At 57.9% G+C, this 14,660-nt stretch overlaps 1 protein-coding gene across 1 annotated transcript; it reads right to left on the reverse strand.

Moving 5' to 3' along the window:
- Positions 1 to 165: 165 nt before the first annotated feature.
- Positions 166 to 13,167, reverse strand: GUCY2D (guanylate cyclase 2D, retinal). Its single transcript, XM_029212466.1, has 19 exons — positions 12,396 to 13,167; positions 12,009 to 12,313; positions 9,740 to 10,091; positions 9,064 to 9,148; positions 8,696 to 8,798; positions 8,192 to 8,293; positions 6,561 to 6,641; positions 4,993 to 5,199; positions 4,738 to 4,894; positions 4,048 to 4,197; positions 3,294 to 3,442; positions 2,620 to 2,783; positions 2,332 to 2,524; positions 1,922 to 2,096; positions 1,521 to 1,619; positions 1,328 to 1,422; positions 1,129 to 1,214; positions 884 to 995; positions 166 to 558 (listed from the first exon to the last, which is right to left on the reverse strand). The coding sequence occupies exons 1-18, from the start codon at positions 13,165 to 13,167 to the stop codon at positions 902 to 904; spliced, it is 3,369 nt and encodes a 1,122-aa protein (XP_029068299.1). The 3' UTR covers positions 166 to 558; positions 884 to 901.
- Positions 13,168 to 14,660: the final 1,493 nt, after the last annotated feature.

Genomic DNA, 14,660 nt, shown 5'->3' on the forward strand with positions numbered 1-14,660 from the left:
GGTGTTCTGGTTAGGAGAGGTTTCGTGGGGTTTGTTTACCTTCGTTTCCCCAAAGCTTTGAAACAAGCTTTTCTCTGCACTTGGGCAAAGTATGTGGTTATGCCACAGAAGAAGGAGGGGGATGGAGAAGCCCTCAAATCCTCAGGCCACACGACACCCCTGCTCTGGTGGAATAGGTGGTCTCCACCTCCTCTGGGGTTGGGACATCCAATCCCAGATCCTCCTTCCTGGGGCCTTTCTGATGGGCTCAGGGTCACTGGGGCTGGAGGCCACGTGCCCAGTGCCCTGTACCCCAAGGCCAACCATTCTGAAGGCCAGCTGTCAGGGCCGGAGGGTATGGAAACCACCTAGGTAGGCCACTCTTCATTTTACCATGGAGGGGAAACCAAGCCCAGAGAGTGCATGAGACTTTCCCAGGGTCACACAGCTGGTTTGCAACCAGCTCTTGCAAAGGCTCAGAATCCTTTGAGGCAGAGCTGGACGGAAGCCACTGGTATTAGCCAGACTTTTGGTCACCTACAGCAGCAACTTTCAGGAAAAGGACCTTCTGGAATAATCCTGAGGGAGAGAGGAGTGTTTCAGAGGGAAACCATGGAAAGGGGTCACGGGGGTTCACCTCAGTAGGGGAGAGTCATTCTCGAGTCTGGACTCCTGGCTCACTCCAGACCTACCGAACCAGGGTCCCTGTGGCTGGGAAATCCCTGGGTTTAGGAACCAGCCTGGGCTCACCGAGTCAGAGAAGGACGGGGACACCTGGCTTGAGTGGGACGTTCTGCAGGCAGGCAGGGCTAGGTCCTCAGGCTGGGGAAGAGGTGCCCGTCCTCCAGGAAGCATGTGTGTAGCCCTCGGGGTCTGTGGGGCGTGGGAGCCAAGGGGGCAGTACCTTGTCCCAGGCCCAGCCTCACTTTCCGGAAAACTGGCCCGGCCTCGCCTTCTCCAGCTTCTGGCGCCGCTCAGGCGGGATACTCTGCAAGCTGATGCCGTGGTTGCTGGCCCTGTGGCGAAGGGAGGGGCGGCCTCATGGAGGGAGGATAGGCAGTAGGAGGGCGGGGTCCAGTGCAGGGCAGGAGGGGAGGGAGGGCATGGAGGGACCAACTCGGTCATGGCGCATGAGGGCCGGATCCTCACCCTGGTTGCAGGTCAGGCGGTTTGGGGATGGGCTTGTCGAAACCGCATCTGCCCACCAGCCAGTACGTTTCCTCGCAGCCCTTGCCCTGGGGAGACACGGGGGAGGGGAGGACTCAGGCGGACTGAGGTGAGGGCCGGTGGATCTCGAGGTCTCAGTGGAACCGGGCATGGTGAGTTGCGTCTTCCAGCCCGGCCTCACCTTCAGCTCCGTGCGACCCCGCACCTCGGTCTGGAAGCCCTCGTCTAGGGCGCAGAGAATCTCCACGGTGCTCCGGTTCACGTGGATGCGGTAAGCTGGGACGGCAGGGGACACCGCGAGCTCAGAGGACACCGTGAGCTCAGGACACCCCTCCCGCTCCCCCTCCCCACCCCTCCCGCCCCGTCACACTCACGCAGCCCGGTGGACTCCATGCGCGAGGCTGTGTTGACCGTGTCCCCAAACAGGCAGTACCGCGGCATGGTGAGGCCCACCACGCCCGCCACGCACGGGCCTGTGGAGACACGCGGCGTCGGTGGGCTGGTTGGCCCGCGCTGAAGCTGGCCTGCTGGCGGCTGGGTGGCACCTAGGGCTCGGCGGGGGGACCTTTAGCACCGCATAATCTCCACTGGCTTCCCAAAGAAACCCTCTCAAGCGTACCCTCCCAATTACAAGGCGGTGCCTGCTGTGAAAAGGTGGCTTCAAGACAAGTCCCCGCCCCCACCCACTCCACGAGTTTGCCTCCTATCTAGGAAACCTGGAGCCCGGCCCTAACGAGGGAGATGGGCTGGAGAGCCCGGGAAGGCACGGAGTTACCCGAGTGCAGGCCGATGCGTATGCGCACGGGCACCTCGGGCATGTGCCGCATGCGGAAGGTGCCCACGGCACTGAGGATGTCCAGAGCCATGTTGGCGATCTCCGCTGCGTGCCGCTGCCCGTTCCGTTGGGGCAGCCCTGAGGCCACCATATAGGCGTCCCCGATTGTCTCCACCTGAGGAGAGAATTCAGTACTGAGCACCCCGCCAATGCCAATGTCCCTTGTCGGGAGGCCTAAACTGGGGTGAGTACAGAGATCCTGGGGAGCCTTCCAGCTGGGGGACTGAGCTGGGGACCGGCAGAGGAGAAAAGGGACAGGAGGGCTGGGAAAGAGGATCGTGCTGGTGACCTCGGGCAGGGGGGCGGGGGCCGGAGAAGCTGAAGGAGGGCTTGCCCCCTACACACCCCACCTTGTAGACATCGTGGGAGCCGATGATGGCGTCAAAGAGCGTGTAGAGGTCATTGAGCAGGTCCACCACTTCGATGGGCTCACTCATGGCTGAGATGGTGGTGAAACCCACAATGTCACTGAAGTACAGTGTCACCTCCTCGAAATACTCGGGCTCCACAGGTGTCCCCATCTTCAGCGCCTCAGCCACAGACCTGGGGATGGCAGGTGGTGAGCTCACCTGGAGGCCACCCCAGTCTGGCTGGATTCCAGCTGTCCTCCCCACCCACCTCTCCCCGTAGGCACCCACGGAGGCAGCATCTGTGTGAGCAGCCGGTCTGTCTTCTGCTTTTCCAGCTCCAGCTCCTCGGTGCGCTCCCGGATCAGGTCCTCCAGGTTGCTGGAGTACTGCTCCAGCATCCGCAGCATCGAGTCAATGATGTTCATCTTCCGGCCCTTGTTGATGCTCTTGAACTAGTAGGAGGAGGAAGCTGGTGGGGCTGCTGAGGACCTGGCCGGCCATGCCCCTCTCATGGGGCTGTATTATGCCTGATCCTCTGCCCCCACCCCCTTTCATCTATACCCATCAAGCCCGTGCTGCCCCGTGCTGGGCACTGTGTTTTCACAAGTTATTAGGAGGTCACCTGTTCTGTTAGCAACTGACAAGGCGCTGGAACCAGCCCAGTCTTTGGACTCCCAGGCCAAGGGTCCTTCTCCCTCACTAGGCCAAACACATACTCAATAAATGTCATTTGAATTGAATTAAATATTTCTCCCACCCAGAGATCCATCTTCCCCTCCAAAGGCCTCCACAGCCCCCATTCTAATTCTGTCCCCACCAAACCCTTAATCCTCAGACGACCCCTTAGGAAGTAGCCTGGAAGGTCAGAGATCCTGCCAGCTTGCCTTCCTGCAGCCTCCCCTCCCCCACCCCAAGTTGTTGGCAAATGGCCAGCCCAGTCCTTGCCCAGCCCAGCCCCTGACCAGGTCGAAGGTGCGGTCCATGGAGGGCCGCAGTTCCGGCTGCTCTGCCCAGCACTGTTTCATCAGCTGGATGCACTCCATGGGCGCCTGGTCCATGGACACCGAGGGCCGACACAGCGGAGGGGGGCTCTGTACCCTCTTCACCACTTCTGGAGGCATGAAGGGAACAAGAGAGGGGGTGTGCCAGAACAGAAGCCACCTCTGACTCTGGCCTGATTGTTGAAGCTCAAGAGGAGGGGGCTGGAAGGGGAAGCTTCAGTAGGTGGGGAAGTGTAGTGTGGGAGGTGTTGCTGGGAGCAACAGGACCCTGAACTCTGGGGGCCAGGGGCAGTAGGAGGGGCCAGGCAAAGAGACTGACATTTATTGCACATAAGACAAGTGAGGGTTAGAGTGATCAAGTAGCATGCTGTATCCTATACATGATAATATAGATCTGAACCAGATCCATCTGCTCTGTTTCCCCCTTCCCCCTATGGTGCTGCCTCCCTGGGGCCCCTAAGAACCAGAGAGGAGCTTGCTACCACCGTTGGGGCAGCAGGCTGGGTCCAGGGTTGGGACAGAGGAAACCACTGACGTCTGGGTGCTGAAAGGCCGCCCCCTCCCATCCTGATGCTTGGCTCTCCACAGCCCTGACCCTTCAGAACTCAGCTCTAGGGAGTCCCACATAAGTAAGTCTCAGCACCGAGTGAGGCTGGGTCTCTGCCTAACAGCAGGGTGTCTTTCTAGTCCAAAGGCCAGGCGAGAGCGGCCGTACCCTCGGGAGTCAGCTCCAGCATGGCGTAAGGGGCGCTGCGGCACACGACCTCTTGCATGATGATGCCCAGACTGAAGACGTCGCCGGCCAGCGTTCCCCGGCGCTCCAGGGCCGGGTCCCGAAGCAGCTCCGGGGCTGTCCATAGCTGGTCTGGGGTCGGGGAAGGGGGCGTGGGCACGCGGAGGGCCATAGAGGCGCTAGGGACAGACCCCCCCACACCCTCACCAGAAAGCCCAGGCTCGCACCCGCTCAACTCCCCAGCCTCAGTCTGGCCCTGCTGCCCGCAGTGATCCCCAGGAGAAACTACCAGAAACCCAGAGCAGGTCTCAGAAAGCCGGGCCCTCACAAATAGGACCCGCCCTTTAGACAAAGCGGTGCCGAGAGCAGACTAGGTTCCTTGGGCACAAGCCCCGCCCTTAGGCAAAGCCCCACTAGAAGCAGACCCCCCCTGCAAGGGCAGGAGCTCCGCCCCTCAGGCACAAGTCCCGCCCCCTAACGACTCCCCGCCTCCCCAGTCACGGAGCCAGACTCCCTTCATCTCAGAGGTCACAAGACCTCCTCCGCGGCAGGAGTCCCGTCCGGTGGGTGTGGGATGGACAGAGTGCGAGGGAAGGAGGAAAGGAGAGGGCCTTGAAACATCGGGGATGCGGGGGCCGCTCGGCCGCCCGGGAGGCAGCCTGGGAATCCTACCCTCCGCGCTGGGAGGCTCCGGTAACACCCTCTGCGCTTCCAGCAGTCGCCCATGACCGTGGTCGGTGACTTTAAGCACGAACCTCCCGTCCACCACGCAGTTCCGTGACTTCAGCCGCCCGTGGGCCACGCCTCGATGGTGCAGATACCTTATTCCCTGGAAGGAGTGGCGTCAGGGGCAGCCTCAGCCCACGCGGTTCCCCCCGCCGGCTCCTCCCCGCCGCAGCCCACCCGGTCCCACCCCGACACGCACACCTTGATGAGGTCCAGTAGGAGGGAGGACTTGAACATCCAGTCCAGCTTTATGTCTCTCTGAGCGAGGAGGTCTTGGAGGGAGCCACGGGCACAGTGCTCTGAGACTACAGCCAGCATCCCTTCCCCGGGGGCCGCGGCACCGCCAGCTCCCCCCGCCAGGAAGAGCCCCAGGTAGAGGGCCACGTTCTCATGCCGGAGCTCCCGGATCTGGGGGAGGGGGCGGGAATTAACAGGTATTTGCTGTTTTGGGAGCGAGGTGGGGAGGAGGCTGTTCTTCAGGTCTGTTTTTGATTGGAGGATGGGGTAAAAATGGTGAGTGGAGAGGTCTATAGGGCATGTAGGGGCTTCCTTCTACAGATACCTTCTCTCTCTAGGAAAGACAACACAGTCAAAGGCCACCGTGCAGACACAGAACGTGGTGTTAACTTAAAGTTATGAATGAAAAGACAATTTTGCGCTGGCAAATCAGGACCCAGGCAGTTTCTGATTTATTAACCATAAGACTTTGAACTTCCTGGGTCTTAAGGGAAAACACCTCATGAAGGAAAAGCTCCTGGTACTCACCGCCCCCCGCCCCCAACTTCTGATATAACCGTCCCTTGAGGGGACAATCAGGCAGACACTGCAGTGCTTTCAAAAATCACCAGAAGTGGCTTATGCTGGTGACTCAGCCCAGGGCTGCTTTGCTTGTTACATCATTGTGCCAGATAGAGGCCCCCCCCCCCCCGCCCCCCACCACGTTAAGGAAGAAGGACTAACTAGTTGAGCTGTGTCCCAGAGGAGCCAGCAACAAGGCCACACCCACTCGGTGGGACAGAGGCCCTCACAGTCTGGCTGGGAAAATGAGGGCTAGTGGGTGACTGGTGCCCTTTCTAGTTTTTCTTTGGTCCAACAAGGGACTTCTTTTCATCTTAATGCCTGTTGTTAAACGGTGATTTAGTCCGTTGACAACTGGTGGCCCACTTAATGACTTAAGTCATTCTGCAGCTGTGACCAAGAGCTTCTGTGGAGGCATCCGGGAAGGAGGCCAGGCCAAGGCTGTATGGTGTTAGGGGCAAGGGGGGCACTAAGGTTGGAATGACCAGAATAAGCCAGTTTATAGCCTCCTTGCCAACTTTCCATGTCACTCAGTATGCACCAACTAGGCCATTCTGTGCAAGCAGCCTGACAGAACTGGAAACCCATTTATTTTCTAGCATTCACTCAACAAACATTCACTGGATGTCTCTAATGTTCCAGACACTGTGCTGGGTGCTGGAAATATTAATACAATGGAGGGGGAAGGGGAAAAGCCCTCACTCAGCTTACAGTTCAGGGAGGGAGGCAGATAAGAAATAAGCAAGCACACACAGGTGAACAACTACAAATTATGATCAACACCTCCAAGGAAAGAACTAGTGTTATAGGAGAGCATGATAAGAAACCTGCTTTAGAGAGGAGGGGACACTTCACTGAGAGCTCTTCGTCGTCCCTGCCACAGTGGGGTCTACTTGGACTCAGCTGCAAAGAGAAGGCAAGGAGGGAGGAAACGATGGCCACCTCACACCCCATCACAGGCCCACTCTCACCTTGGAGAAGGCCATCTTGGTCGCTGGGCGGATAGCTATGTGCTGTTCCCCCGGGAATTTCTTCAGCCAAACCCAGTCTCCCTGGAGCAGAGACAGGAGTAGGGAACTCGGTTTCTCAAAACCCCATGATGTGAGGAGCCGTAGAGAGCCCCCATGTTTCCCTTGGCCCCCTGCCCCAGAACCCATCTTCCATGTGACAAAGAGCTTCAGGGGCAAGGGGTATAACGTCTGCCAGCCCACTTCACAGCCAGCTGCATGAGAGCCCGCCCGTGGGAAAGAGAGACGCAGAGGCTGTCCTCACCACGCCAGATGCGCTCACCAACAGCCCTATTAAGTGAGCCAACACCACCACAAGTGTCATTGAAATCACAGCCCTCATCACCACCCGCTGCCATAAGAGAGCACTGTGGTGGGCGTCGAGGAGTCTGGGTAGATCACGCGTTATTACAGACTAACGGTGAAGGATAGACAGCTCCCCTGCAGGCTCTGGGCCTCGCTGTCCTCAGCTGTCCGCAGGGCCAGTTCATGGGCGTGCGACCCATGCAGTCCCCCAGGGCCCTGTGCTCAGAAGGGCCTGAGCTTGGTTCAGTGATCTGCTGCTGTCATCCTGAATGAACAAAGGGCACTTCATTTTTATTTTGCCCTAGACCTTGCAGATTATGTAGTTGGCCTTGCCTGTTGATAAAGGATTTGGACTAGGAGGGAATTCTGGGGGTTTGGTACTGACCCCTAAAGAAGATTTGGAAATAAATGTGGAGACATTTTTAATTGTCACAAAAACTGGGGGCTGTGATCAGTGGACAGAGTCAGAGACAAGCGGCGCTAAACATTCTTCAAGGCATAGGGTCCTGCCCCAAACGACAATAGCATTCTACTGGGAAACGGCTGCAATGGCCTCTAGGTGACACACTAGGAGCCTCTGCGTTCTCTCCACGACATGACACCCAAGAGCTCTAAATCTCCACGCCCTCTTCATTAGTGGAGCTCTCTCCCAGCGCTCTCTGAATCTGTTCTCACCATCTCCCACCCATCCCACCACATTCAGATCTGCCGACCCCGTGGTTAATGTCCTAATGCCCTTTTGTGACTTTCTTTTTCCCCTCTAAGTCTTACTGCTCCACAGTGTGATCTGATTGGGGTAGAAGTGCTGGGTGGGGCCAAGACGTGGGTCTGGCTTGAGTCAGAGATTAGCTCAGTCTGGAAGCCCCTTCCTGAACAATCCAATCCTGGAAAAGTCCTCTTTGTGACCATGAGATCACTTCCCAGATGAACCTCTGTCTCAATCTTTCCAGGGAGGCCTGTGCCCTGCAGTAACCCAAAGGCTTGGAGCACTGAGGGGGAGGACGATGACCTCAGTGGCCTCTTCAGGCTACATGCTGGTCCCATCAAACTCCCCACCGTCAGGCCTCTAGTCTTTAGGCCACTGTGATTAGCCTTTGAAGAGCCCTCACCCGGATAATGGCTAAGGGAAAATCCCCCAGCAGGAAGGATTCCCAGATGCTCCCCTTCGAGGAGGAATCCATGAAGTCTCCCTAGTTCCCATTCTGGGCTCCTATCCCCATTTCCTGGACTCTGCAAGATACGACGCGACTCCAGGAACGGAGCTCGGCCTTCCTGGGTCTCAGGCTCACCTCATAGAGGCCAACGTTGGTGTAATCCGGGATCTGGCTGTGGATGCTGCGAACGTCTGACAAGCTGCGGGCGGCCAGACTCCATCGACTCCCCTGGGCCACCTGGAGGGTAGAGGTCAGTGCATGGGGTCAAAATATACTATGGGGTCAGGGTCCTGGGTTGAGGTCAGGCTTAAATCTGGGGATTAAAGAGGGGAAGGGAAGAAATCTTAGTTCGGGAAGGTGATAATGACATTACTTCCCAAGTACACGACACTTCAGAGCTTACAAAACAAACATATTCATTTTCTGTTGGAGCTTCACCCTATCCAAGGAAAGCGGTCAGGACAGGGGCTGTTATCCTCATTGCACACATGAGGGCGTTGATCCCAGCACTCAGACCTGGGACGGAGCGAAGGCAGAAACCAGGCCTTCCCAGGTGGGGGCTGGGGTGAGGGCTGGCCCAGGCAGGGGACCGAACATATAGGGGAGGACAGCTGGGTCCTGGCTCCCCTCCTCCCCCACCTTCCGAGAGCTGCCCCTCTGCGGGGGGAGGAAGGTGACGTCATCCAGAGTCAGGATGATCTTGTTGGGGCCGGAGACCATTTGGATGTGAAGTAGCCGGTGCCTGGTAGAGAAAGGAGGTCATCTTCGCAAAGGGGACCAAGGTCCATGAGAGGAAGCCAGTGGGGGAAAATGCTGGCTCAGGGGAGGGCAGTCATCCGCAAACCAGACCCCCCCTGGGACTCTGCCAGCCCTCCAAGGACTCCTTCCTTCTCCCCCTCTCCAAAAAACATCCTCCCTCCTTCTACTCTTGAGTGGGCCCAGCCTGCTGCACAGCTGCATTTCTGGCAGGTGGAGAGCCAAGCTCCTCTCCTACTTACCCTACTCACCTAAAATAATGGGCCAGGAAGGCCCCTGTCAGCCCCATCAAAACCACCAGGAGGAAGCCGATAAAGACGACGCCGGGCTCCACTCCTGGAGGGGCAGTGAGAGGAGAGATGCTGAGGACTGCAGCAGAGGGGAGGCATCCTCTCTAGCAGAGGTCCCCAGCCCCCGGGCCGCAGACCGCTACTTGTCCGCGCAGCCTGTTAGGAACCCCGCCGCACAGCAGGAGGTGAGCGGCGTGAGTGAGCGAAGCTTCGTCTGCCGCTGCCCATAGCTGGCATCACCGCCTGAACACCCCCCCGCCCCGCCCCAGTCCGTGGAAAAACTGTCGTCCACGAAACAGGTCCCTGCTGCCAAAAAGGTTGGGGACCGCTGCTCTCTAGGGAGGAATGCGGTCACGTCAAATCTTGGAGGCTCCAGAAAAGGGGGATGGGAGCCCATAACAGGATCTAGGGAAAGGTCATGGGGTCCTGCAAAGGGTGGGGCGGGGGGTGGTCTGGGAATGCTAGAAAGGTTCCAAGAGTGTTCCAGGGGCTCAGCAAGACAGGGGTCCTGCACAAGCCAGGGGTCTCTGAGGAGGACCTGGAAGGGCCTCCAACAGGAGTTACAGGATGAGAGTTCACCACTTTGTGGAGGGTTCACGGTCACTGTCCCAGTGTGGGCTGGGATGTTCGCCCTCACCTCCGTTGCAGATGACGTCTGGGTCGAACCAACACGAGGGGTCGGGCCCAGGCCCCCGTCCCCCTCTAGGAAAATGCACCGGGGTTCCGGCGGAGCGGAAGAAGCCCCGGGTGGGGTTCAGCACGTATGTGGTGAACAGCCGGTCCCCGGCTGCATCCGTGTCCAGCAGCACAAAGGAGGGCTCCTCGGCTCCTCCCAGGGCCCCACAGAAGCCGGGGACCTGGGCATCCCGGACGTGGCGGGCCACGGCTGCTCCGGACACCCAGCCGCCACCTGCGGCCGCCCGCGCTCGCGCCACGCCCCCGGCCAACAAGAAGACCGAGTCATAGATGGTGCCGAAGAGAGGGGATACCTGGGGAGGAAGGGTAGGGGGTTCAGGTTTCGGGGTCACGGCCCGTAAATACACGGGGACTTACTGTCTCCGCTTATCCTTTCACTGGGCCCTTCGAGTCCTTCAAGCCCTTCAAGCCCTGTGTGTTTTGACTGTTTGCACCTCCTAGTTAGTGGTTCCACATCCCTCCTCATTGGCTCTCTCTTCCTCTCTCCCCAATTGTCTATCCCACCCCTTTTTGCCACTGCCCTTTCCTCTTTTCAGTATTCTTACGCTCTTCTTATCACCTGTTACTTCTAACTCCAATACCTACATCTTCTCTCTTCCCTCTCCTTTTGGTTGCCCTGCATATATTTTTAAAATCATTACCTACCATTCATTGAAAGCCTTCTTTCTCGTCTTTTGGTTGGCTTCTATTTTCTATCTTTAGGTCTTTTCTTTTCCCCAAGGCAACCACCTGATCTCACGGAGCTTCTCTATTATTCCCAGTTCCCATCTCTCACAGCGCCAGGCACTGTGTAGAGCACTAGGGATATATCAGGGTACAAGACAGAGTCCCTATCTCGAGGAATCTTTCCTCTAGTGGGGGGAGACAGACAGGGATGTTAATGCAGTGTAACGAGTGAGGGGAGGGGTAACCGAGGGAGCTGAGGAGACAGAAAAGATGCCCATCCCAGGCTGGGGGAGGAGGAAGACGCTTCCAGAAGTGACCATCCCTCAGGGGACGAATCCGAAATATCTGGGGGAGTGTAGGGACAGGAGAGAGGGAACAGTACACCCAGTAGCACAGAAGCAAAAGAGAAGGTCACATCTGGGGAACCCAAAGTAGCTCGGTCTGGCTGAAGTTCAAGAAAGAAGAGAGAGGAAGACATGAGACCTGATAAACCAAGTGAAGAGACCTGTATCTATCCAGGGCAAGAGAAGCCACTGGGAGACTTTGGATGGGGGAGTGACACAGTCCGATGTGCCAGCTTTCTGAAGGTCACTCTGATTGCTGGGTGGGGAAAGGCCTGGGGTAGGTAAGTGCTGAAGCAGAGGCCACTTGGGAGATTTTATTTGGGGATTTGGACCAGAGGTGCTGTGGCCTGAACCAGGGCTGTGACAGTGAGGATGGAGAAAGTAGATGGATTCAAATGACCTTTGGGAAGCATAAGTGACAGAACTTGGTGTCTGGATGTTGGGGGAAGGGTTAGAGGAATCAAGGGTGACTCCCAGGGGTCTCACTTGGGCAGCTAGGTGAAAGGCTATGCTACTTACTGAGAACTGAAGAGGGTTTTCCCCACCATTTCCCCCACCTCTATTTCCCCACCTGTCCGCCATCCCATCTCACCACTGTTCTCAGGAAATCCTGGATATTAGCTGCTTGATGGGAATAAACTGTGAATCTAGATGGTTATAGAAGCCCTTGCTCCACCTAGGGACCTTTCTGCTTCTCACAAGATGTAAGGCTCTCAAAAAGTTAAGACCACTAGGTGAAGGCCCAGAGGAAACACCTCTGAACTGGGCATGGAGGCTGGATCTGTATTCTCCCTCCTTCCTGCTCTCTTAAGAACACCGGTTGTTTAATACAGACTGTATGTCATGGCCGTGTTGGAAGTGGGTTTACTTTAAAGTAGACTGCAAAAGATGCTGCAGTGCAGAGTTTGTTAACGTTTGCTCTTTGGAGCTGACCTTGAGAGGTCTCATTGCCAACTCTCTGGAAGCAATTCCAATACACAAAGATACTCCAAGCAAGGGCAGAGCCTTTACATCACCCAGGACATGCAGAGCTGCTGGTTATTCTCTCCCTACTGGCCTCCTACTCCCTCCTATTGACTGCATCCTCCTCTCATTCCATCGACTCTATCCACTTCTCTTTCCATTGCCTCCAGCCTCCATCTCCCCTTTTTGGCTATTCTCTGCTCTCTTCCCCGCTTCCCTCCTCCCTGGTCCCTCTACCTGCTGCAGATTGAGGTCAGGGGGCAGCTCCTGATGCTCTTGGGCCCTGCGCAGACTGTCCAGCACGCTGCCTCCCGTGGGACAGTGACGCGTGAGGGTGAGCACCGCATCGTGGGCCTTGCGAAGCTGTGAGCTGTTGGCGAGCACGGCCAAGGCGTCCGGGCCTGGAGACAAGGCGTAGTGCAGCGTGTCGAAGGGCAGGAAGACCAGGGAACCATCAGCCAAGCCCAGCTCCTCTGCAGCCTCCAGCAGGCAGCGCTGCTCCTCACCGCCCAGCAGGACCGAGTGCATCACCATGATCACTGCTGCGGACACAGAGGCTCCGCTCGGTGCTCTGTCCTTTGCTCGCTGGACGGCCGACCCCCCGCATCCTGCAGGGGAGCCTACCTCTGACTCTGGGTCCACCTTGGACCCTCCTCAGGGCATCCCGGGCTCCAGACAGGTCCGAGGGCTCCATAGAGGTCACCAGGGCAACGGGCAGACCCCGGGCCCTGAGCGCCGTAGAAAGTGCGCGTCCCGCCTCCACCCACAGGTCCTGGGGGGCGGTGACCACGGCCACGTGCGCCCAGCGGAACGCGCGCAGGAGGGCGTAGAGCGCATCCGCCGCGGGCGTCACCGCGGGAGCCGTGGTGCCCGCCGCCCGCATTCCGGGGCAGCCCCAGGGAACCAGGGCGATCCCCGCCTCTTGAGCTAGTAGCTCCGCCGGCCGGCAGGCTGCGGGGTTCACCGGCCCCACGAGGCCCGAGACGCGGGTGAGCGCGGAGGACACCGCCCCCAGCGAGCCCGGCGTCCGGCACGGCTCGGGCAGCAGCGCGACCTCGAAGCGGGGGCCGTTCTCCAGGGCAGCTTCGTGGTTCAGGCGGGCGGCGGCCAGGCGGGCGGCCAGGTCCGGGCGGGCACGGGCGAAGATGGGGTCGCAGGCCCAGGGGCCCAGCACCCCAACTGTGAACACAGCGGAGAGGGCGGGGCGCGGCAGGAGGAGCAGCGGCAGCAGCAGCAGGGGGCGCAGCAGAGGCCGGGGCCGGGACGGCGTCCGGGGAAGGCCGGGCGGAGACGGAGCCTCCCGCGTGGGGGCGCAGAGCCCGGGGTCCCGAAGCCCACCCGCGAGGAGGGCGCGGGCGGTCATTGCCGGCTTCTGGGAGCATAAACAGAGCAGCATGAGAGGACGCGACCCCCAGGGCTCTCTTAGGGCTCTCCGCAACCCCCAAGGTTCTCAAAGCCCAATTAACCCACGGCTTGTCTATGCTTCCACACCCCCCTCCGCGGGCTTGGACGACTATATGGGGTCAGGGGCATAGCCTGGAAGCACCCCCCCCCCCCCCCCCCCCCCCGCTTTGCTCTGCTTCCCGCTCCTCCTTGTCTGCCCCTCTCCCCCTCTTAGAGCTGTCAGGGGCCAGTGGGGACACTCCCATTCCCTTCCATGGTCTCTTTCCGGCAGGAAGGACCTGGAGTTCCGTGTGGAGGGGGCTCTGCCACTCACCGGAAAGTCCGGGGCTCGGGCCAGGGCCGGGGCTCGGGGTCACAGGGCCGATCCTTCTGACGCCCTCCCACGGGTCTCCTTTGCCAGGGCCCAGGACGGGGGTGTGGGAAGAGCCGGCCAGAACCCTTAATCTCCCCAAGCTGATTAGGGTCTCTTAAGCAGGCAGGGAGGGGCTGGTGGAGGATGGGGCTCCCTGGGGTGGGCTCTGTCCTAGCTTCCAGGCAGCCAGCCAGATTCTTTCCCCTCCCTGCGTCCCAAGCCCCCCACCATAACCCCCAGCATAGAAGCAGCCGCAGGTCCCCCTGTCAGGCTGCTGCCACATTACCCTGCTCAGCCTGGGAAGCAGCAAGATGTGCCCATGGAGACCTGTGGGTGATCAGTCCTGGGGTCCCATTTCCTCCAATCTTGTTTCCAGTTCTGCCAGCCAAGTCAGAACCAAGTCCCTTGGCTGGCAAAGTCTACACCCAGAGACCAAACCCAAACCCAGTCTGATACCTGCCTTCTCTCACCTGCCCACACTTGATTCTCTGACCTCCACTTCTCCATGCCTAGGTAAGCATCCCTTTGGCTTTGGGTAGGCAGAACCCCAGGAAGAAATGGAAAGAACTCTGACCTTGGGCAGGCCTGGGTTCAAATTCCTCCTTATTGGCCTTGTGACCTTGGGAAAGTTTCTTAATCTCTCTCAAGATTGTTGTGGAAATTATCTGTGACAATGAATATAATTGCCAGGAAGACAAAAATGGAGAAGACAATTTTAAAGAAGAATATAATGGGATACTTGCCTTACTATATATCAAAATTTATTACAAAACTATAATAATTAAAACACTGTAATATCGGTGCAGGGATAAACAAATAAACCAATTGGACAGAATAGAGACTACTGAAACAAACCCAGCAAAAATGGAAATTTGATGTATGAAGGAGTGGACATTTCTTATCAGCTTTTCCACAAATGGAGCTGATTACTTAGCCATACAGGAGGGGGAGGGAGGAGGTAGAATTTGATCCCTATCTCACACTACAAAATCAATTCCAGGTTAAAAACATACATAAAAACACAATTTTAAACTTTAAATGAATCATTTTCCAACTGTCATGGCAAAGGTTGGATCAGGAAAGAATCATCGATGCTAAAGCTAGGAAGAAATTTTGATGAGCAGGATATTTGC

This window comes from Monodon monoceros, unplaced genomic scaffold, assembly GCF_005190385.1.
Source record: "Monodon monoceros isolate NGI ecotype Baffin Bay Population unplaced genomic scaffold, NGI_Narwhal_1 Super_Scaffold_9, whole genome shotgun sequence".
In the NCBI taxonomy this organism is placed as follows: domain Eukaryota; kingdom Metazoa; phylum Chordata; class Mammalia; order Artiodactyla; family Monodontidae; genus Monodon; species Monodon monoceros.